This window comes from Adiantum capillus-veneris, chromosome 1, assembly GCF_014529385.1.
Source record: "Adiantum capillus-veneris isolate H3 chromosome 1, ASM1452938v2, whole genome shotgun sequence".
NCBI classification, from domain to species: Eukaryota; Viridiplantae; Streptophyta; class Polypodiopsida; order Polypodiales; family Pteridaceae; genus Adiantum; species Adiantum capillus-veneris.
The window spans coordinates 99,620,048-99,643,305 of NC_140931.1; the positions used below are offsets into that span (position 1 = coordinate 99,620,048).

Here is a 23,258-nt window from a genome sequence, read left to right on the forward strand (position 1 = left end):
GCTCCACATAAATCCGGTCCTCAACTGTTGTCATGTTCTCTAAACTCTCTCTCTTGCAAAATTATTGTTCATACCAAGTTAACTAAATGCTATGTTTATGTTGCTATCATCAATTAAGTTCACCCGCTAGGCTCACAAAGTAATTTCATAAAGTACTTCTCTAATTTCCGCTACTCTCAAAGTTAATAGGCCTCGAGGGGTCCAATGAGCTTCAAGCATGAGCTACAAGGGGGGATCAACCAAGGAAGCTAGGGCCATGCTTGGAGGGGTATACTCTCTCTCTCTCTCTCTCTCTCTCTCTCTCTCTCTCTCTCTCTCTCTCATTGTGTATTGTGCAAAGTGAAAGAGCTCCCTCTCCTTCTCCAAGCAAGTAGAGAGGTTGAGAGCCTACACCAACACTCTTGGCTATGGAATGCAAATCCAACCAAGAGCCATGCTTCAATGCTTAATCTTGTCATCTTCTCCACCTTCATTACTATGCTATTATGTATGCTAGCAAGAAGAGTGATGATAAGTGAGGAACTAATTATTTCTCCTATGAAATGTTTCTTCTTCCTCTTCCCTACCCTCATTCCCGGCTAGCTCTCTCCACCTTCGAAGGTGTTTGAGGTCTTGGGACTGAGGCTTGGGATAATTAATGATTTCCACAAAGTTTATGTTATGCTCATGATGCATGAATCTTTCCATCTTCATTGCATCACCTAGGTCACAAGGAACACAAAGATTGTATTGTAACAAGACTCTCTTGATGGGAGAAACTATAATACAAATGCATATTGGAGGGGGGACCGACTCTACATTAATCCGGTCCTCAAATGTTGTCATGTTATCTAAACTCTCTCTCTTGTAAAAGTATTGTTCATGCCAAGTTAACGAAATGCTATGTTTATGTTGCTACCATCAATTAAGTTCACCCGCTATGCTCACAAAGTAATTTAACGTCTAATGCGGCTCTCACACAGATGGTGCTCCTGAAGCATAAGGAGATCAATCTCTCCTCCCACAAGGCAACGCTGAAGCTCCTGACGCAGTCGGCCCCGGTGACGCTGAAACTGGGGCCCACCTAGTCCCTGCACGTTTCATGAGACGATCCTCATGGGCAGCGAGAGAGAACAGATGCTGCCGCAGTAGCTAAACGGGCTATCTTTGAGGCTGGCTTGGATGGGGAGTAATCCGCATCCGAGCGTCCTCTAGATAGGCTTGACTGCAACGAGTGCCTGGTCCAAGCCCAAGCAGAGCGAGCCGTACGTAAAGCAACCTCCTCTGTCCAGGAGTCCTCATGAATGTATACATAGCATGTTAAGCACTGTGTATCGGCAAAGAAGTAAACCACAATGTGTCTACATCCTACTGAGTCTGGAGGTGTCATCGCAAACTTGGCCAATGGCCACAAAGTCTTGAGCATGTCTGTAACTCCTAGTTCTTCCATGTGGTGAGAGAACTCTAGGACCTGTGTGTGTAACCATTGCAACACTGAGTCGAGAGTCCACTCTGTCTGGTCTCTGCCCCGCAGAGGGGGAAGGAGACGCCAACTGCTGAGTCCAAGGCCTCTGTCCCCCTAGCGGCAAGGAACAGAACATGGACCCTGAAGCAGTCTGCCTCATGGTTTGATGAGGGGTCGCCGAGGAAACGAGTGAAGCCGTATGTGTGTGTGTGTGTGTGTGTGTGTGTGTGTGTGTGTGTGCGTGTTCTCTCTCATGCCCCTAACTTTAGGGCTTGCCCCCTATTTTGTAGGAATCATGGTTGACTTGCACACCACAAGAACCTTGGCCTTCAAGCATGACAAGCGCTTGAAGCACCTTTGTCATCAAGCATGAGAAGCACCTCAAGCACCTTAGTCATCAAGCACCTCAAGCACCTTAGTCATCAAGCACCTCAAGCACCTTAGTTAGCTCAAGCACGACAAGCACCTCAAGCACAGGCCTAGCTTACCCTAGGTTTTAAGGACTTTTAACACTAACCTGTGGAGGACTTTAATGAAGCTAATCCTAAGGTCTTTTAAGCTCCAATATTTACACATTGTTCTTCAATAGACCATCTCCTTTTGAGCCCATGTCGAGATGTAACCATCTTTTTTTTGGCCCCGTTCTGAGTTAGGTCTAGCAACACATATCCATGTTCTTGCTCTTGTTTCCCCTTTTACCTTCCCATATTAAATGATGAGTTTAATAGGAGAAAATAATTTGGTTAAAGCTAGGTATTAGATTTTATGGCACGTGGTGTCATTTCTGTTGCAAACCATATTGAGATCCCCCTACCAAGCCATCAGACAAATACAAACTGCAGCCACTCCCACAGATCATGACAATGTATGGGCTTTTTATCGGCATATACATTAGCAATAATCTTCGAACCCCAGGGGTGGAGATAAGGAAGATCGAGCATCGACTAGAAGGATGGTCTAGCAGCCATCGCGGTTGCAGAGAGGCTTTAACGCATGGCAAGACACCCGAATATCGTTGATGTCCCCTCCATAAAAGCATTGGTAACCTTTGTAATGAAAGACCTTGCCAGCACAACTATGAATTTTATGCTCTTGAACAAAGCAAACATCTAGATCTGATGCTAGCATCCATTTATTGAAGGAGTAAAGTCTTGTGGGGTCATTTAACCCCTTAACATTGAAGGTCGATAGCTTCATAGTGGAGTGTTTTGAACCATTTTTTTCCCCCATCATCATTGTTTGAATCCTGCATGTGAACCTCTAGTTGAATCCCATGAGAAGCACCCTCTTCAGTTGATAGTTTTGCTTTTTTACCGGAGTCATGCTGCTCCACTATAGTGTTTATAGCTGCCGGAGTTTCAGGGGAGGGCATGTCCTCCATTAAGACTTCATAGAAGTTGTGAGAGGAGTAGCCCGATGAGAACCCTTCTTTAGGTTTAAATTTTTCCTTGAGGATGTAAACCCCTCCGAATCCATAACCCTTTTCCCTTACAGTACTCCCAACACTATCATGAAACAACGGTCTTGGATTGGAGGGAGCTCGGGAACCACGAGTCCTAGCATAGCTTGGGGTGGCAGGAAAAGTTTTGGATGCAGTGACCCCCCCTTTAGGCATATCCCCTTTCATAGAGACTTTCCCATAGATCTGTTGATGTGGCACCATGGTCTTACTACCTGGTATGAGGGGATGAGATCAGTAGCTCTGTTATTGGGGTTTTAGAAAAATTTCCTAAGTGACCACAGTGGAAATAGGAACCAACAAGTTTCCCCCATTTTAGTTAGATAAATTACCAATTTTCCAACCGTATCAAGATCTATCTCCAACGTGTCTAAAAACTTTTTATCTGCGTGCCAAAGAATACATGCTTTATTCCGATTGCGATAGTGAATAGAGGGGGAGAAATGCACTTTCCCCAACGAAGCAATAAGTTCCCCAATACAAGGCCAGAGAAAGGTGGGCAAGTCAACAAATTACACCCACACGGGACATTTCATGTACATTTCATTTTTTATAAGCTTGATGGGTTGCCAAGGGATAACATGCACCACCTGACTACACAATATGACAAAGGGAGCAGTGAGTAGAGCCATCTTGTCTTCCTTCTTAAAGAAGCTCAAAGAGACCAGATCCGGAATAGAAGATCTTATCCACAACAGGGCGCTTAAAGCGAGAGTCTATTTCGCTAGCAATTACTGCTAAATTCGAGAGTTTACTAGTGAAATTCCATTGAGACCAAACCAATGCCGACAACTGAGACCAGACCAATGCTGAGTTAATGGAAACTTTATGTTCCCCAACAACCTCAGGTTCATGCGTCCTTGAGTATATTGGCCATGACATTAGGGTCATAGTCCTCTGAACCTTTTCCCAAGACGGCATGACCGGCGGGTCGAGTTGAAAGGCGAGGGGAAGGGAAGACATCTATATACTATATTAAAAAGAGAGATGTGAACCTACACAAGGATGCATTTCCATGTAACCATTGTTTGAAGCCTCCACCTACTAGCATGCCTCCAATTGCCAACTATGCATCTTGCTTGCCACTTTTCAAGAGCTAGCCTGCCATGTTGCAAGAGCTAGCGTTTAGTTGCAAGGCTACCTTCCCATTGGCCTTGAGTTGAGTGCGCACTGAGGAGCCACCTTTGCATAAGAGCCAAGCGGCGAGCCTTGAGATCTTGAGATAGCCCCGCAACTCAAGAGTGCCAGCTACCCCCAACGTCTCTATTCTCTTGAAACTGAAGAGGAGAACCTCTCTAAATATAAACAAACTAATGTTGCAATCATTCATTTCCTCAGCCAATCCTACAGACTATAAGCTGCCTTTGCCTTCTCCTACAGGTATGATATGATGCGTCTTTACCACCCCCCCTCCCTCCCCAACACACACACACACACAAACTAATAAATTACGTTGTTTTGTGGTGTGTGCAGGGCTTGGTGGGGGACATGGGTGGCTCTCTCTCTCTCTCTCTCTCTCTCTCTCTCTCTCTCTCTCTCTCTCTCTCTCTCTGTGTGTGTGTGTGTGTGTGTGTGTGTGTGTGTGTGTGTGTGTGTGTGTGTGTGTGTGTGTGTGTGTGTGTGTGTGTAAGAATGTCTAGCTTGCATTTTCAAGGCAGTCGAGGTTTTAGTAGCGGAGCTACTGAAGGTAGAGCCACAATAGATATGTTTAGAGCATGAGAAAGGCTCAAGTGGATTCTATCAAATCAAACAAATGCAAGTTTCTATTAGTGTGAGGAAGGTGCATCTGCCTTTCCATCTTTGATATTTACCAGCCCTCATATATTATTTTTGGCTATGGCTTGCTACATGGGAACATGATTATAGATGGCACGATCGATATTATAAGCCAAGGTTGCAACTAACAGGAGAGGTTCATGCCGAGCCATTTGAATGGTAATTCATAGTTGTTCCTACGACATCAATTGGTAATAAATTTTTAGACAAAGCCATGCCATTGCTGAGTGTCTACGGCATAAAGGATAGTCTCCTTTTGCTAAAGCAGTTAGAGCATGCGTTATAGGTTCGTTGTGCAAGATGCTCTTTGACCTATTTGCATGCTCACTAGCCCAATACCCTTCGTTCATAAGGTATAGTGAGTCAGCTACTTTCCCTTTGTGCATCTACAAATTGTGCCATGGCCATTTGCCATTTCAAGTTTTTAAAAGAAGGTTTTTTGAGCAATATTGCTAATGCAAAAGATGTGTGGAGAGAGAGAGAGAGAGAGAGAGAGAGAGAGAGAGAGAGAGAGAGAGAGAGGTGGTCATTGGTGGCTCAAAAGTAACTTTGCCTGATATCGTACCGCTTGTGAATGACTGCAACGAGCTTTGATGTCGGATGCGGAGGGAGTCTCACCCTCTGTGACACAACATTGCAAGACAGGTGGAGTGATGATAATGGTTGACAGCTTGCGGCAACAAAACAATATAACAAGTAAAGTGCTTCTTGCAAAATGACCTGCGTGTTTTGCCTTTGATGATGTTGCTGCTCAATTGCAACCTGATTTCAAAAGAACCAAATCAGTAAGCTTGCTCTCTCTCTCTCTCTCTCTCTCTCTCTCTCTGTGTGTGTGTGTGTGTGTGTGTGTGTGTGTGTGTGTGTGTGTGTGTGTGTGTGTGTGTGTGCTTCAGTACCGGGTCTTGAGTTCAAGACCCATTGGATGGATAGATGTTCAAGATCCCTTTGGGATTTTTCCTACAACGTTAAAACATCTCTTCTTTTGTTTCCTCGCTCTCTCTCACTCTTATTTTCTACGTTTTGTGCTCTATGTAGGTGGACCAAGTGGATGATCCCTTGGCCTTGAGGTGGTCCATTCTGAAGGAACTCCTACCCCTTGGTTCTCAAGTACTTATCTCACTACACTTCCCATCATTGTATTTCATCACATTCCAGGCTACTTAAACAGTGGGGACTTATGCCAGAATGTAGGGTATTTGTTGAGATTTAGAACTAAAATGGTCAATTTTGGACCTTCATAATCAAGGTCCAATGGAATTACAATTGGGATTTAAGATTTTCAATTGGCAAATTTACATTACCAATCGGGATATGAGAGCACTCATTCCACGCTCACACTGTAGGTCTCCCCAATTTCTAAAAATAAAAAATCCTTTCAAAACATCTCCAATGCATAACTTAAGGGTGAGTTTAGGAAATGAAAAGCCTATGGAGGTAGAAAGTCAAAAGACTTTTTGTATCTAAACTAACATAATATGGAAGAAGGGGGAGCCCTTTACACGAGTCAAAATCTGCGACATGAAAACTAAACTCCAAAACTGAGAGAAGCCCTTGTGCATGTAATGAAGAGGGAGAGAGAAACAGAGAGCGAGAGGCCGCCGAAGGCAGCCGGCCTTACTAGTGCTCAATGAATCAAATACGGACCTGCTAGGGAACTGCATATGGAATCCCGGGTGAAGAATAGCCTCCTCTCAGCTCGTGCATACTTCTGTCTCGGGCCCTTAGAACGTGAAGGTGACGATGGGATCAACGGCCTGGCTTCATCGGCCGGTCCCGGCCTTTGATCCGGTCGGATGCACGAGCTATCTAACTCTTCAATGAAAATGATGGTCATTGATTGAGTGCAACAAGCGTGCCTTCCGAGTTCAGCAACAATAACCAGCAAGACTGAGGGAGAGGAAGGGCCCACGAGACGCAACACGGTCCCGGCCATGGCTTTGCCAACTGTTGGCGTTCCCAACCACAACCCTCTGCACAAAGACACCCATCAGCGGCCTGTAAGCTCAAATCATCGACGCTTCCGTGTGTGTGCGAGTGTGTGTGTGTGTGTGTGTGAGAGAGAGATATTTGACAATTAGTAGTTGTCCTTTGAGCAGGTCTTCAATCGTTTCGAACTGGGTTTCTCTGCCTACGAGGTAGCCAATTTTGATCAGAATAGTTCAAGCTTTGCGACACAATTCAGGTGTGCTTGTCTCTGCTGGGAAGAGATTTTCTTCTCTCTCTCTCTCTCTCTCTCTCTCTCTCTCTCCTTCCTTTGTGTGTGCTGATATTCTGCACCCAATGCCAGAATTGGTGACATTGGTGGGGATGTCATAATGTCTAGTCATGAATATGCACGATGATGGTTTTCTTTCCCTGCAGATTACCGCGAGACCATGAATTCTGACTTTTTGCTGTTGGTCTGCAGTTTGAAGTGTAGTATTTTCATAGTTTAGTCTGATAGTTTGCCTTGTTTAGGCTTGTGAACTTTGAGATGCATTCACAAGAAGATTTATAAATTTTCTCATGTAGGAAAATGGAGTCTTTTTCAGTGTTTTTCATACAATGAATAACATCATGAGCTTCTGCTCGAGAGGCACCGCTTACCTAGCTAGGTACGATTGGGGGTAGGGGACCACCGGCCCCCCAACCGGGCTTGCCGTCCCCTGCCCCCAATTGTACCCTAGCTAGGTATGCGGTGCCTCCCTCACAGAAGCTCATGATGTTGAGGTAAGTCACAATGTGGGAATTATTGTGAGAATTTGTCCAAAAGTTCTTGTGATTCATGGTGTCTTCTCCTTTGTATACTTGTTTCTTGTATATAACAGTTATTTACAAGTTTCATTGTTTATAGTTTGGGTTCACATTTGTAATTTGTGTGGCTTTTTTTTTCTTTTGCGCTCTCTTTTTGTTTTCTAAGGTGAGAAGTCATAGTTTGTACAGAAACTACAGGGAAATCAATTATCAAACTACTGTATGGATTTGTAATCACCTTACAAATGTGACTAAGAAGAATTTTAGGTTCATGGCTCTAAAAATGAATATGTCTGAACCAGACAGCCCAAAAGATGTTTATTTTATAGGCATTTTTTCTCTTTGGCCCCATCTCTTCATACTTCACTCCCAATGGCAAATAAACCTGTCCATGGCTGTGTTATTGAAGAAAATCAGTGCTTCTTGATCGCAAACTTTGTGCCATGCTCTGCAGGCAGCAGAACTAAGTACTCTCATCCTCTTGATCCTGTTGCAATCCCAACGTATTTGACACTAACCTTACTTGGGTCTTTGCCTTCCCTTCCTCAGCTGCCTTTGATGTCTCAAGCTTATCTGCTTGATTTTCCTCCTTAGTCGGTCACACGGCTGAAATATGACAAGTGTAGCACTTTTCCCACTTGTGTACTATTCTGCCTTTTATTTGGGTGTCAATTATGGCTCACTAGAGTGCTTCCACTTGAAGAACTTCTTTACCCTTATTTTGATCTTTGTTGTACGAATTTTTCTCAAACTCCTCGTCTGCAAATGTCAATGAGCCTGTGAGCAAAGCATGGTTGTCTGGTGCATGGGGTATCATGCTGTATATGCGGTGGCCTTTTGCTTTAGGCAATACCTCTGCAACTCAAGAGGCAATTCACAACAACAATGCTCCTCTGCTCCTCAAGTGGGACCATCTTAAAAGAAGCCACTAGAAGAAAGGTATTTCAGAACCGTTGGTTGTAAGAGAATGAAGTGCCACACTTCTTCATCTGCAAATAATTTCAAGCTGTGAGATTGTATACCTCAGAAACAAATGTCAGCCGTTTGACTCCCACGTAGTGTTTGTCCATGAAGCAACAAGGTCTGGCATCACTGCTACGCGTTCCCCTTCAAATAAGAGCCATCTTTCCTAATCTGGTTTTTTCTCTTGAGAAAGCTGCATCAAACTACCGGATGAAAGGCAATGCTTTCTTCACATCCGGAGGCCCAGAAAAACTGTCAAACTTAACATTCTAGCCTCCTTTGTAATCTTTTTGTGTCTCCAAAAGCGACAAGTGATCTTGCATATGCGGCCTCAAGAGTGGTTCCCTCTTTCCCAATAGTAGTCCCGAAAATTGGAGGCATCTGTCCTCTGTACGTTTTAGTGATCCCTCTCGGAGGGAATCACCAAGGGTTTCCAAACATGCCAGACATTAACGTTTTGGCCTCCTTTGTCATCCTTTTGTGTCTCCAAAGGCGACAACTGACCGTACATATGCAGCGTTGAGTGTGTTTCCCTCTTTCCCAAAAGTAATCTGGAAGATTGGAGGCATCCGCCCTCTGTACATTTCAATGATCCCTCTCTATGGGAATCTCTTAGTGTTTCCAAACATGCCAGGCAAAGGGCCGTACATCCTTGCTTCATAAGTGCCAAAAGCACCTGCACCCGTGCCATATGGTCCAAAAGCACCTGCACTTGCTCCCTAAGGCTCGAAAGCACATAGTGTTATCACCATCTAGTGGCTTTGGAATCTGAGAATGTGGGGTTCCTCCCCTAAAAGCCGGGACAAGGTGCATTGAATTCTGCAAGTCTTGATCTGCAGCATATGCAATGTATGTGTCAATAGCTGTTGCACTTGTTGTTGAACTTGCTTTTGTATCTACTGCTGCTGGCTAACAATCGTTGGATCCCTTCTTGTTACTAGAAGCTTTGGCCGCTTTCTCCTTTCCCTTCAGAGATGTCTAAGCTCTCATTCTATGAGCCATCAAATTGATAAAAGACAATGCATACTTGTAGTGAGTGAGTTGAATGCTGATACGAACAAAGAATACGAAAGTCAAGATTGAAAATGAAGGCTAATCTTCAAAGCTCAAGTTTCCAAATCATCCTCAATGCAAAACAATCTTTCGAAATGATTTTAGTAAACATTAGGGATAAAGTTTCAAAACACGGTTCATATTAACACAATGTTTCATAAATTTCTTGTGGGTACAAAACGCATTTTCATTGAACAACATGATTATTACTGACATTTTTTCTTAAGTTGGTTTTTTTACCTTTTTCTAGACAGATTTGTTTAACTTTTGAAGTTACGATCTTGGTGACCTTATGAAGGTAGCTTTGTTTACAATAACTACGATGGTTTGCAGGCACAGAAGTTGTCAACGTGGATTTTGCAAAACAAGAAAGAGTCAACCACATCGTAGATGCTTTGGTTTGTGTCTTACCCTGTCAATGCTTTAGGACTTTGACAACCCCTTCTTGATGCATGTTACCTCGCCATTCAGGATACTGCAAGCCAAAAGAGATGTTGCTGAACATGTGTCTACAACTATTTTATGGTATTGCTTAGGATATGAAGAGAAATGCCTTCCTCAATTCAGGGAGAAGTTAAGTCAGCACTACGAAAAAGCAAGAAAAGTTCACGCTTCCCGTATGAAACAAACTCCTCAGAGTCATCAACTAAATCAACGCCGGAAAGTTCAGCTAGCTGGCCATCCCCTAAGCTAAAGGAACGTTTCGCTCTTGTCGATGTCTTTGGAGGCTGCTTCCTGCATCGAAAGACAAAGCACAAAGACCTGGAGGTGAAAGTCTCAGGAGTGTCCGGTGAGTCATTGTAATTCCTGTGCATTCTTTGAAGCGTTCCTGTTAACATCAAAGAGAGTTTCTGATGGTAAACCCCTTAGTGCAGAGCATCCATCCGGCAACAACTCATCATTGCAGTCACTTGGAAGCTTTCAGGAAAACACCTATCATGAAAAAAGTGGCGTAGTGATTTTCACGCTATCTGAACTCACAAAAGCTACCAGCAACTTTTCCCCGTCGTTTAAGATCGGACAAGGAGGGTTTGGTACAGTGTACAAGGGGAAGTTGAAAGATGGAACTTTGGTGGCCATTAAGAGGGCCAAAAAGGTAATACTCACCTGATTCTGAACTTCAAGCTTTAGACATGATATCAGGCAATTGCTAGAATTATTCATGTCTTTTTACTAACTATGATTCTCTAATTTCCTTATTAGATTTCCTAATGACTAATTAGTAAACATGAGCTATATATTTTCCACTATTGCAAGGAAACTCTAAAGACAAGAAAACGCTATCAGTGAAGGTAGAGAAAAAAATTTTGTTACCATGTATATGGTAGTGATGTTTGTGAACACATGGTGGACTGCCTTTCTCTCACTTTGAGGTTTTTTTCCCCGTGCTTTGTGTATACACCCATCACTCTGGGGCTATCGCATCTTGTATTCGCACACTCAATTATACATTCTCTATTGTGTGCCTTGAGCTTCTTCTCCATCTCCAAGCTATGTGTGCATTCCTGCAACCCTAACTCCAACAAAAATACAAATGTCTCAATGCACACTCGACCACCTCTTTATATCTCTTTGTATGGACATGAAAAGTCTTTTGACTTTGAGGCTTTTCATTTCCTAAACTCACCCTTCAATTATGCATTTGAGATGTTTTGAAAAGATTTTATTTTTCCGAGATTGGGGGGCCCTACTTTACTTATGAGAAAAGTAAACAACAACAAGGGCTATCCCCTAAGTTTGCTCAAAAGACTATAAGGACGAGTGTCTTTGGATGAGTTCATTTGTTGATTTTTTTTGCTTCTTTTTAGAACCTATATGATGCCCAGCTTTCAGCGGAATTTCAGACTGAGGTGTCTACTTTGTCGAGCATAGAGCATTTGAATCTTGTGAAGTTCATCGGCTATGCCGAAGAGGGGCCAGAGCGGATATTAGTGGTGGAGTATGTTGCAAACGGCAATTTGCGTGAACATCTAGATGGTATGTGCTAAATTGACTTACATTTAACGTTGTTTGTATGTAAACATCTATTAAAGAAAGTGGATTTCACAGTAATTAACATGCTTTAATTTAATAGCAAAGACCACAAATATTATTGAGCACTCAACCATAGTCTATAACTTGCAAATCTTTTTAGAGGTGATCTGGGCATTTTCTATATGCATATCAAAGTCAAATGTTTAACACTCTGCTACACAATACCATTCAAAGGCTTAAAATTCATATCTCACCAGCAGCTTCTCACAACACTGAAATCTTTTTCCACACAATTTTTAGATTCAGTGTCATGAGAAGTCGGGGAAATTTTTGAAGGAATTTTTTAGATTTGAGAGGTATTATTGGAATTTCCACAGTTTTCAGGGGTATTATGGGAATTTCCACAAAATATCCTTGTACCGATTTTGGATGGATTTCTCAATTTTTTGTATAATCTTGTTGACAATAGAGATCCATCTTTAAGTGCCCTAGACAAAAATTTCATCAAAACAAGCTGAGAAATAAAACATTTGTGTCTGAAAATAATGAGCATTTCATCTCAATAGCCCACATCGCCATCTAAAATCCTTGATTTATTATCTTCTATTGAGTGGAAACCATTCTTCCTATGAAGAGTTGCCAACAAAAAAGTCTTTGGAGATATTTGCAAGATTAACAAGAGGTATTTTGGGAATTTTGGAAAAGCTCAAGGGCTTTTTGAGAGTTACTGGTAAAATATGAGGGGTACTTCGGGGATTTTTGAAATTTGAGGGGTATTTTGTTAATTTTCCCTTCCAAAAATTATGCACCAAAGGAGTTGATCTTGAACTGCAGTAGCCTCTGTGAGCATCTCACTTTTTGCAGCATGTTCTTACCAGCAAGCTGTTAATGCTGCAGGCCAATATGGAATGGTGCTCGACCTCGTTACACGGCTGGATATTGCTATAGATGTCGCACATGCTTTAACTTATCTCCACCTTTATGCAGGTGATTTTCAACTTTTGTTTTGCTTCTTGTTTGCTCTCTGTCGATCACGGACTACATCAGGTTCCTTAAAGCTGATGTTGTATAGCAGATAAGTCCATTATACATCGAGACATCAAGTCCTCAAATATACTTCTGACTGAAAACTTCCGAGCAAAAGTAGCGGACTTTGGATTTTCGCGTCTCGGTCCCACAGACTTTGATGCAACTCATGTATCTACGCAAGTGAAAGGGACCGCAGGATATCTTGACCCAGAGTATCTGAAAACATATCAACTGACTCAGAAAAGTGATGTGTACTCTTATGGCGTCCTTCTCGTGGAATTATTCTCAGCTAGACGGCCAATTGAGCAGAAACGGGAATCAAAAGAGAGGGTAACAACAAGATGGGTATGTACTATGCAGGTTTTATGCTCTAGCTCGACAAGAGGCAATCTGGACATCATTCTTTGTAGATTTTCTCATGCTGTGTGCGTGCTTTTTTTGTTTGGTGGCAGGGGGGGGGGGGGGGGGGGGGGGGGGGGTGGTTGTTTTGTCGAAAAATGAGTGGTCTGCTTTGCATTGAGAGAGAGAGAGAGAGAGAGAGAGAGAGATTGTTGCAGGCATTCCAGATGTTCAATGATGGAAAAGGGATAGAAGTGCTGGACCCAAAGATAGAGAGAACATCATCAGCATATATGATGATTGAGAAAGTATTAGAACTAGCATTTCAATGTGCAGCTCCTAGTAAACAGGAAAGACCCACTATGAAGAAGACTACGGAAGTCTTGTGGAGTGTTAGAAAAGACTTCAGAAATTTGTGGCAGCACCAGAATTCAAAACCAAGAGAGCTATCAAAATTGTTCAATGAGCAAATGTAAGTAGAGTCTAGTGTATCCACACACATCAATTTCAGTGGTGGTCGGTAACACACTTCTTCGTATTAATTCGAGTATATGATATTCAGTTGTTAAGCGTCTTTTCCCACATTTGTTGCAGATATTAGATCTCATTATACTTTTGGGTTGCCGACGGCGCAGGCTTTGGTTTTGTTTTTATCTTTGGATGATGGCTTTAAGTAGTGATCCTTTGAATCATTGCTTTCCTTTAACGATAAACCTTGGGCATGAGATAACCAAATCTAATCATTAACTCTCCTTTGGTTCCTTTAGCTCAGTTTATTAAACCATTGTGTGCTCTCTTTAGATCCCCCCTACCAAAAGTTGAGCATAGAAATTAATTGCAAGCAATCACTTATCTGAAGATTAATGGTCTTAAATGAGTATACTCGGTTTGTTAGGACATTGTGTTCATCTCTCTTTAAATCCTCCTACCAAAAGTTAAGCAGAGAAATAATTGGCAAGCAATCACTTAAGATCAGCGGTCTTAAATGAGTATACAAAGTTGGCCTTTGCAGCCCTGCATCCAAGTTCTTGGTACACTAAACCATTAAGAAGACTCGGCATTTGCAGTAGTGTTATGACCAAGTCCTTGGTCTAGTTCAGAAGCTTTACTGTTTACACTCATCTTTGCTTTTAGTGTGCACCAATCGCTTAACCAAAAAAAAAAAGATGAAGGCCTCAAGCCAAGTATAAAGCTGCAACTGCAAGGCTCTTCCATTTACCTGACTAGGTGCTTGAACCCATTGCAAAGCAAGGTAAAAGAAATTCTCTCGACTAGGATAAGTTAAGGCCATCATGCCGGAGAACTGTATATATATGCTACAAGATTTAAAACAAATATAAAATAGAACTGTATATATATGCTGCAAGATTTAAAACAAATATAAAATACCGTGATTCGGTTGCATAATCCCAAGGTTTGAAGAGGTACTGAAATTTTTGTGCTACTTAAAACCAAAACTATTATCCTTGCTTGCAAGATATAATGAGAGCCAAGGTGTCCATGCATTTTACCATCAGATTGCAGAATCCTGCAGTCAGCAATTTGCCTCTATTCTTAGTTTTAATGATATGCACCACCGGAAGATGTATTCACTTAAAGAAAACACGAGTGAACATCAACAGTTCACTCTTCAGACAAACACTCCCCATTTCCAAGACAGCATACTACAACCCTCCATTCATTTGCATATTTTGTTACTGAGGATGACGTTCATTCATTCACATGAAAGAGGCCCACAGCTTTAAACAAAATATGCCATTTAGAAGTGAAGATAATCATATTATCACTTCATCCCATACCGAATTTTTTGGACCCTCCTCTTCCTAGCCTCTTAACACCCAATAAATGCCTCAAAATTGCCACCCCCATGTGCATCCTAGATGTATGTTCGTCTACAAAAACTGACAAGCATAATGAAAAGAACATTTGCACCACCTCTCATAATTTTCAAGACGGAGACCTGATTGTTGAATTTCAGAGATATGCTGACAGAAAAAGAGGCACAACTAGGTCGATCATTGGCCAAACCTCCTCAACAACCGAACTAACTCTGCTACGATTCTGCCAGAAGATGAAGAAACACTAAAATCAACTCCACTATGAAAGAAATGAAAGGACCCATTTACAAACTAGAACACCACGAAGATTTCATGCAAAAACTCTAATGTCTGTCCCTCCTTCACTAAGCCTTGTTTTAAAAAGGCAGCAGACATGTAGCTTGGACGCTTACCACACCTTGCACTGCCCAATCTAGAAACTTGTGAAGCCAAGTTGATTTACGAACTAGAAGGCCAACAAACACATAGTCTTGAAAACACTAGCAACACCCACAAAAAACTACTTCAAAGATCATATACAGGAGTCTGGTTGCATTCATGCATACCCAAAACTTGAGATACAGGGAAATTCTCAAGATAGTGTTGGCCCTTGGGGTTTTAAAAACATGTCTCATGTGGTTTTATGTGCCAGGCAAGGGTATGAGTGAGAACTACGACCACAAAAGGATAGGAAAAGAGGTAAATGGTCGTCTCATAGAACCTTTCAAATCTGTGCAAACGGAAGAAGCTCACAACTTTACTTATCCAAAAGACTGAGTCTTGCAAAACCTCCCTTCCTGCCAAAGAGCCAAGGATCTCGGCAAACGGCAGATGAACTCGTATGAAGAGCTATTCTTGTGAAGAATTGCCCCTACAATTTCCTTGACCAAAAATCTAGGGGTATTCACATGACAAGGCAGAACTACCTCTGGATAAGGTATAAGCTCTTCACTGCTACTCACATGCCAGCTTTGTATCGAAACTGCTCAAGCATATCGCAAAAGCTTGAAAGGCAGACAATGGGTACCGATAATCCATAGTGAAAATATCTTTCCCTATCTTCCCAAACTGCAGCAGAACCTTGTCAAGCTCACTTTGGGGCAGATTAGGACCAGGTTCAAGGCCTGCAACGAGCTGAAAGTTCTTCACTGACGCAACAGTGACTCGCCCTCTAAAATTCAAACACCAACACTGCAACTGTTCATGCCACCGAGGTGCCTTGTTCTTCAAAACCAAAGGAGTCACACTTTTGATATCAACTGCGCCCGTAGAGTCAAGCCCAAGACTGCCGAGCTCGGAGGTGGATTTCGAGCTCGACATTGCCAAAATCGAATCTTCCGTGCAGCTTGCAAACTCTGTGGGCGTCGGAGCACTACAACCCAGCTCCATACATGACGCTGGAATTGAATGCAAAGTGCATTGCATGCGTCGGGGCCCTCTTGTGCCTAGAACATTCAATTCATAAGCAATGTGTGCTATGTTGTAGCTGCATGCTGGAACCCTCGGAGATACTTGCTTGGAGCTAATGCGTTTGCAAGCACGGCTCGTTGACAATGGAGCTCCATCAACAGGAGCCTGACTATCGTGTATCGTAAACTTGGTTCCCAGAAAATTAGACCTAACACATTACCATCAAAAGACATTGAAACCCTCTTTCTCACAGTATAACATTCATAACACACTGAGGGCAGACTCTAACCTTAGCTTGCCAACATAGTTATTGCTTCCTCTGGACATGTCGTCTGCATTCAGAGAAATCAGATAGTCTGTGCTTGTGGCTCGCCGGACTCTTCGAGCTGCCAGAAGAAACTTGCTGTTCTCAACCATCAAAGCTGAAATTGAGGGAAGAGAAAATGACCACGTAAGTAGGAGTCAGACGCGCTTAAGTACAATGCAAAAAAACCAGACTTGCAATCACTCACAAGGAGAAAGGCCAAGGTAAAGATAATAGGTGGAGCTGGCCCTGTCTCTCTTGATAAAGCACTGCATTTGTCCATCTCTTGGGCCAGGCTGGATTCATTGAGATGATTTGAGGAGTCAAAAACACATGAAATCCATGGACCATCATAAAATGCATGTACTTTTTGTATGAGTAAGTGTTTCCATACATGTATATACATGTGTACAGACATATGCATCCAGAGACATGAGATGTACATGATGTAATGGCATCTGTGTGCAAGTATGTGAGTGTACCAACACACGTGCACACACACATGTATGTATATAAGAAGGGAAGCGTGATAGCCTCTCTTTCACTACTTTACCAGAATGTAAAGAATAGCTTTTTTAGCTGAATAACGTTGTATCAGACCTCCCTCCCTAAATCTGTACCAACTTCATCTTTAATGCAACTAGAAAGCATTTCTAAAGAGATATTGGAACCTACCTGCTTCAGAGATATGGGAAAGGTGAGCTTTCCAGATTCCTCTGGTGTTTTGACAAGCTCTTTCGTAATTTCCCTCCATGTCTGGCACACAGCGGAACAGGCAACAACATCCTTTCTGGCAGGCCAAGAGCCTTCTGCAGACTCAACCCTTTGAAGCACATCACGAAGAAGCTCCGGTGGTAAATTAGCCCAGCAGCTTTTTTCTGTTGGGTCATCAGTTTTCATGGATGTGAGCACATCCAAAACAGCACTTTGTGAACGCACTTTGCTGCTGCAGTGAGAGAATTTCACATCGAATGTCCTTCGCGACATGCTCCCTATGTTGTCTTTCATGTCCTTCAAGTCTTTCACAAGATTCTTGAAAGACATCTGAAATGCCTTGTTGTCGGATTTCGCGTATACAGAGCACCTCCCTTGCTGACAGTCTAGTCAAAATGAGAAACTTTCAAAGCATTCCTGTGCTTCAGCTCTGGCAGCTTGTCATATATGACACCATAGATAATCAGCCCTGATTGTAAAGGAATGCACCACAATTGGATCTGTTCACCAATGCCACAAAAGCTGCATCACCAAAAAAAACTATTTCAGCATAATTCCAACCAAACCTTGTGAGTGGTTGAACTAACAATACCCACACCTTCACACCACAACAAGGTTACTTAAAACAAAACCCCAATTTGGACCAACCAAATGCTAATTAGCATCTAAATTTATCCTTGTGATGTATGAAACTTCCAAATGGCCTTATGAAGAATGATTGCTCAAAAAAATAAGGGGGACGACAACCATTCTGGGATCTCCAAAAACAAAATCTTCAACGGTTCTACACGTGCGCACATCGAAATGGGTGCACTGAGCTCCAAGTACCTTGCAATGTATCTTTCGGTAGCAAGCTCTACAATGAGAGATCAAATCCAGGAAACCATGCCGCATCAACATGTGCACGGATGAGCTCAAACACCATTGTTCCACTTTAACAAAGAATTTTCACAAAAACTGCAGAAGAGGGTACCCACCTTTCCCCTGGAAGTGGAAAGGGGATGCAGCAGGAAAGCTGATGATGGTGCAATGGTTCCAAAGCAGCAAAATGCAAAGCAAGATCTGCTACAATAATGAAGCTAAGTGGGTGCTAATTACAAGACAAAGGGGGCGGGGGGGTGATTATGGGGAAAGGGGAAAGAGGACTATAATTTAGAGGAGGCCCTTTGGGAGAGAGGAGACTGAAGCAGAGAAAATAAAACAGAGTCAAAGTGGCCCTCACCTAAAAAGAAAATGGTGCTGTCGATGACTTCGAGGTAACCCTCCTCAGTATCGCGATCATCTGCACAAAAATGCCTTTCTTGCCTTCTCGGCTTGGCCACAACCCTTTCTTTTGAAAACTGCACTATTTTTCCTTGGGAATCTGAAGCTTTTTTATTCCTCCACGCGAGCTCTCTTCTGCCTCTCTCCCCTCAGTCCCTGCTGCACGAAAGCAAAAAGCCCCAGGGCGTTGCGGCCATCTCTCTCTCTCTCTCTCTCTCTCTCTCTCTCTCTCTCACACACACACACACGCGCGCGCGCGCGATCTCCCTCTCGCTCTCAACCTGGATAAGTCAGGAAATACTTGTCAAATCTCTCACTACGTTCTCAGCCAACAGGGAGACATACATATAGACCGCGGGCACACTCTCTCTCTCTCTCTCTCTCTCTCTCTCCCCCCAAGGAACCACCTCGATTCTCCCCGACAGTCGACAAACCGCTGGGCAAAAGCCTTCTCTCTCTCTCTCTCTAACCCACCTCAAATCTGCCATAACCTCAGATCTCGATGATGCCCATTGCCCAATTGCTCTCTCTCTCTCTCTCTCTCTCTCTCTCTGCTGCTAATGACTTTCAGCTCTTCAGACAATGAAAAGAAACCCACCTTGATCCACGAAGTCTGTAAAGCGAGGGCTACCAGCCGAGCCGACTGCTTCCTCACTGCAGACTCGCACTTGCGCTATAGGCGGAACTTGGAAGCTCAATCAGCCTCAATGCTCGTCTGTCTGAAAGGTTCCCAAATTCCAATGCTTCTCTCTCTAAAAACTTGAACTCATAAAAAGGGACTCGGGACAGTGGAGTTCAGAGAGTTGCTTCATCTTCATTGTTCTCTCTCTAGGCTAGAGGCTAGCAGCCTAGACAGAATGGTGGACATCAGAATCCACTTCAATCTAGATATATCTTTGATAGAACTTCGACTCTCTTTCTCTCTCTCTCTCTCTCTCTCTCTCTATCACAGACCGTATTAACACCTATATGCAGGCATTCAAGAGGAAGTTAGGAACCCACCTCATGATCGCATCTCCGACAACTTGTCTCCTCTCTCTAGACTCCGATTATTATTCCTGAATCCGAAATTCGAACGGAACCAAATTGCAGCGCAAATCTTATCCTCTCTCTTCCTCTCACTGATCTCTCTCTAATCCATAACTCTCTAGAAGAGCAGCAGTTGTGTGCGCTCTCTCTCTCTCTCTCTCTCTCTCTCTCTCTCTCTCTCTATTTTCTAGCTTTTTTATATACTTTTCTCTTTGGAAAAGCATCAACAGCAGCAGAGCTTTGCCTCGCTTTACCTAGCAAGCTCTCTTCAATTTCTCTCAAACTCTCTCTTCTCCATTGTTTGTACACAATGGCTGATGTTGATCCGCACCCACAACTCAAGAGGCCGATAATAACGCAAAGCTCACGCTTTGTGTGAGCCATATAGTTCCTTAACAGTAACACATTGTAAAAGTGTGCGCTCTCTCTCTCACACACACACACGCGCATAGTATCCCCCCGTGTCGACGTCATTGATGCCACTAGGGCGACGTCACAACCAGACAATCTTGTTCAATGACTCATCAGGGTCATCGCCATAAGCATATGCAAGAGCTACAGGTTGACATCTCCACAAGAGGGCTCCCCTCAAAGAGAATCTATCATCTACTTATGGCTATATTTAGGGTCAGGTCAAGTCTGTTGGTGGTTTGCAATTGGTTGCCTCCACCAGCAATTGGTTGCCAACAAGTTGAGAACATTTTGTGTTCCCGTGAGTGATTTGCTAACTTCTTCATGTAAGTGGGCGCTTCATTTTTATCCAATAAAATTTCACGAAACATCAGTTGGAACCGTGGAAAAGGTTGTGAGGTGGCCTTGTTTGTTGCCGGTTGCAGATTATGCACAAGTTTGCAACCTATTTGTAACATTGAACAACACCATACAGGCATCCTGGAACAAGATCATATTGCCATTTCGTAAATGGATGAATTAAGGACAAATTAAGGACAGTTTCCCATGCCACAAGGAGCTTTGCTTATAACATCATCAATTTGGATTTTTTTATTTTTTTGATAGAACAAGAAATGTATTAAGAAAAGAAACTACAACATTGCCTCACAAGTGGGGAGAGATGCTTCCCAAAGCAAAAAGAAAAATTACAAATCAAAACAAGAAAAGGCCATAACAAGCCTTTCCTTAGAATAGGTTCCCAACCTAATGTCTTTCCATGACTGCCATCTGTGTTCTCTCTGAATGAGATACAGAGGACCATTACCCACATTCTTCATTTGGTCCAGACAAGAGGTAAAAATTTTCTTCCTGTAATAGACAAACTCTGAGGTGTTGTCCTCCTTTTTGCCATTGAAAATGGTTTTAATTCTCTGACCATAGATAGGTCATTCTCCATATATTCCAAAGAGAAATGTCCTTTCTGATACATTCACCTACTAATATTTCTTGAGCTGACAATTGGTGTGGATGTACTTCTTTGCAGCTCAATGCTAAAGCTAGGAGTTTGGAGGAATTGGAAGGACAGCCAATAAAAATATGGTGAAGATCTTCAGCATAGTTGCATCTCTAGCACTTCCCATCCCCAATTCCAGCTTTGAGTGCTCTGTATCCAGTCCATATGCCCTGATGTAAAATCAGCCAGGCAAGAAAATTGTGCTTGATTGGAATAGCAAAGCTCCAAAGGTATTTAAATCTATATATCCATTGCTTTGAGCTCCATTTCAGCCCCCATTTGAAGTTGAGCTTCTGTCTAAGCTTCTCCTCAAAATCTGGGATGTCAGTGGACAGTTTGTAGACCTTCCAAACATACTGCTGTAGAGTCAAAGATTTGTTGTGTCTGAGTATTGTTGTACAAATCTTCTAGTCTATTCAACAAATCTGTAAGACATCCAACAGAGGTATTAAAACGGTTAGAAATCTGCTTTCGGGCCATTGTTCTGCAGGTCCCCCCATGTTCTTATGCCTGCTTTGAAACACTTGTGAGCTTTTATTGAAAGGCTCTTCCCAGTATTACTTGTTGACCATCCCATCCATATAGAATCATATAAGAGTACAATAACATCATTCTGAGAGTGCTGGGGGGAAGTGATATGCCTTTTTTATTTTAAACCAGGACTCCCACAGTCTGATGACAAGCAGAGAACCTGTAGGTCTGAAGCTCCAGTTAGAAGACATTACATCCCAAAGAGAGAGTTCCTTCCAAGCTTTGTACTCATGTACATGAAACTTTTGAATATTTCTTTTTATCAGGCAGGCCCAGAAGTCTTGACTGTCAATGGATCTGACTATCCATTTAGCTGCCATCCTTACAGCCATTCTGTTAATATCCAATATGCCTAGACCTCCTCTAGTTTTGTGCAGGCAGCAGGCGCTCCAAGCCACCTTGGGTATTTTATTGATGTCTTCTGTTCCTGCCCAAAGAAATCTCTAGACAGAGAAGTTATTTGATTAAGTTGAGAACAGGTGGTCTTCTAGCAAGATATGAAATAGATTAAAGAGGGAAGCAAAAATTTATTCAGTACAAAAGTTCTGGAGGCAAGAGAAGGTTGAAGAGCTTGCCACATAGAAATCTTCCTTTTGAACTTTGCCATAATCTACTCCCACCTTTGCCCCATAGTGACTTTGAATCCCATGGGTATTCCTGATAATCTGAATATTTGTCCATCTGGTATCAGATTGCATCCAGCTATACTGACAGAAGGGGGTATAATCCCATTAGAGGCTTTGAATCCAGTTTATCAATTTGGATTTTGTTACCATATACATGTGGTAGTGATGTGTGTGAACACACTAGGACCGTTGGGGCATTTTTTCCCTCTTTAGGAGGTTTTTTTCCCCGTGCATTGTTTATACGCCCATCACTCTAGGGCTATCCATCTTTCCATTGCACACTAAGTAAAACACTCTCTATAGTGTGCCTTGAGCTTCCTTCGTCTTCTCCAAGCTGTGTGTGTTTCTCTGCAACCCTAAATCCAACAATTGGTATCAGAGCAAGTCACATCCTCACGGGCTTGGTCGCCAGCTGCTCCAGCACACGCCTGCTCACTTTCTTCGATTTCAGTGAGCTTTGTTGAGCATTCACAGGTTGACAAAAATTTTGGGGAGGCTCGTAGAGCTTGGTCTGCTCAGAATTTTGATTTGGGCTCATTTCGGCCTCTGTTTCCACTACAGGCAGTACTGCACAGGCTATTTCGTCATTTTGTGCAAAATTTCTGTCAGTGCCAATTTTTGCATAACAGGTGCCTTATAGTCTTCTACGGTTTGTGCTATATAGCACAGGTTGTACCCGCTCCGTTTCTCCTATTTTCGGGCAGTTTTCACATCAGGTGCAGCATTTACCATGGCTGACAACAACAACACAGATGTGTTCAAGATGTTTGTTGCTAAGGACAGGTTGGATGGGGACAACTACCCTATGTGGGCTTATATGATGCAACATGTTCTTGTGTCAAAGGGTGTCTGGAACATTGTGCAGGGCATTGATGTACGTCCTGGTTCTGAGGATGTAGGCGATGTTGAGGATGTTGCAGGTCTTGCTGCAAGGATTGCAGCTGTTAGAGTTGTTTTGCCTACGGCAGAACAAGCTCGTTGGGATGTTAAGGATACGCAGGCTCATGCATTGATTGCGTTGTCTGTGAAGCGCACCATTGTTCCTCACATCCGTTCAGTAAAATCTGCAAAATAGGCTTGGGATATTCTAGCAGGTCTTTATGCAAGCCGCAATGAGGCTAAAATTGCTTTGTTGCGTAAAGAGCTAGAGTCGAAGATTATGCATGAGGAAGATGATATGGACACTTTCCTTGCTAGTGTCAAGGATATCAATGAGCAACTTATTTCTGCAGGTGAAGTCATTTCAGACAGTTCCCTTGTGCAGACTGTTCTTGATGCCTTACCAGATTCCTACCAGACTTTTGCTAGTACTTGGAGACTGATGACCCAAGGAAATCCTGAAGCTGTCAAGTTTGATGCATTATGCACATTGCTGTTGCAAGAGTCGCT

The 23,258-nt window shown here is 42.8% G+C and overlaps 2 protein-coding genes across 6 annotated transcripts; one reads left to right on the forward strand and one right to left on the reverse strand.

The window, feature by feature from the left end:
* The first annotated feature begins 6,687 nt into the window (after positions 1 to 6,687).
* LOC147465251 (calmodulin-binding receptor-like cytoplasmic kinase 2) lies at positions 6,688 to 13,339 on the forward strand. Of its 3 annotated transcripts, none has more exons than XM_086519096.1 (8): positions 6,688 to 6,861; positions 9,762 to 9,826; positions 9,900 to 10,218; positions 10,304 to 10,524; positions 11,237 to 11,405; positions 12,300 to 12,389; positions 12,478 to 12,776; positions 12,998 to 13,339. In XM_086519096.1, the coding sequence occupies exons 3-8, from the start codon at positions 9,978 to 9,980 to the stop codon at positions 13,244 to 13,246; spliced, it is 1,269 nt and encodes a 422-aa protein (XP_086375222.1). In that variant the 5' UTR covers positions 6,688 to 6,861; positions 9,762 to 9,826; positions 9,900 to 9,977; the 3' UTR covers positions 13,247 to 13,339. The 3 variants fall into 3 exon arrangements, with proteins under 3 accessions (XP_086375222.1, XP_086375210.1, XP_086375217.1); XM_086519084.1 differs by having other exon boundaries at positions 6,689 to 6,861; positions 12,989 to 13,339; XM_086519091.1 differs by having other exon boundaries at positions 6,689 to 6,861; positions 9,965 to 10,218; positions 12,989 to 13,339.
* Positions 13,340 to 15,078: 1,739 nt separating this feature from the next.
* On the reverse strand, positions 15,079 to 19,273 carry LOC147465252 (tubby-like F-box protein 3). Of its 3 annotated transcripts, none has more exons than XM_086519114.1 (5): positions 18,877 to 19,273; positions 16,977 to 17,537; positions 16,510 to 16,597; positions 16,287 to 16,419; positions 15,079 to 16,205 (listed from the first exon to the last, which is right to left on the reverse strand). In XM_086519114.1, the coding sequence occupies exons 2-5, from the start codon at positions 17,343 to 17,345 to the stop codon at positions 15,542 to 15,544; spliced, it is 1,254 nt and encodes a 417-aa protein (XP_086375240.1). In that variant the 5' UTR covers positions 17,346 to 17,537; positions 18,877 to 19,273; the 3' UTR covers positions 15,079 to 15,541. The 3 variants fall into 3 exon arrangements, with proteins under 3 accessions (XP_086375240.1, XP_086375230.1, XP_086375225.1); XM_086519104.1 differs by lacking the exon at positions 18,877 to 19,273 and adding an exon at positions 17,993 to 18,145; XM_086519099.1 differs by lacking the exon at positions 18,877 to 19,273 and adding an exon at positions 17,844 to 17,986.
* Positions 19,274 to 23,258: the final 3,985 nt, after the last annotated feature.

Bases quoted from the DNA above. Each gene is read 5' to 3' on its own strand.
- LOC147465252 (XM_086519114.1), bottom strand. From the start codon at position 17,345: ATGTCTTTCAAGAATCTTGTGAAAGACTTGAAGGACATGAAAGACAAC. The intron at 16,420-16,509 runs GTGAGTGATTGC...CCTCAATTTCAG, and splicing joins TTACCTTGGCCTTTCTCCTT to CTTTGATGGTTGAGAACAGC. The intron at 16,206-16,286 runs GTTAGAGTCTGC...GTAATGTGTTAG, and splicing joins AACTATGTTGGCAAGCTAAG to GTCTAATTTTCTGGGAACCA.
- LOC147465251 (XM_086519084.1), top strand. From the start codon at position 9,978: ATGCCTTCCTCAATTCAGGGAGAAGTTAAGTCAGCACTACGAAAAAGC. The intron at 10,525-11,236 runs GTAATACTCACC...GCTTCTTTTTAG, and splicing joins CCATTAAGAGGGCCAAAAAG to AACCTATATGATGCCCAGCT. The intron at 12,390-12,477 runs GTGATTTTCAAC...GTTGTATAGCAG, and splicing joins TTATCTCCACCTTTATGCAG to ATAAGTCCATTATACATCGA.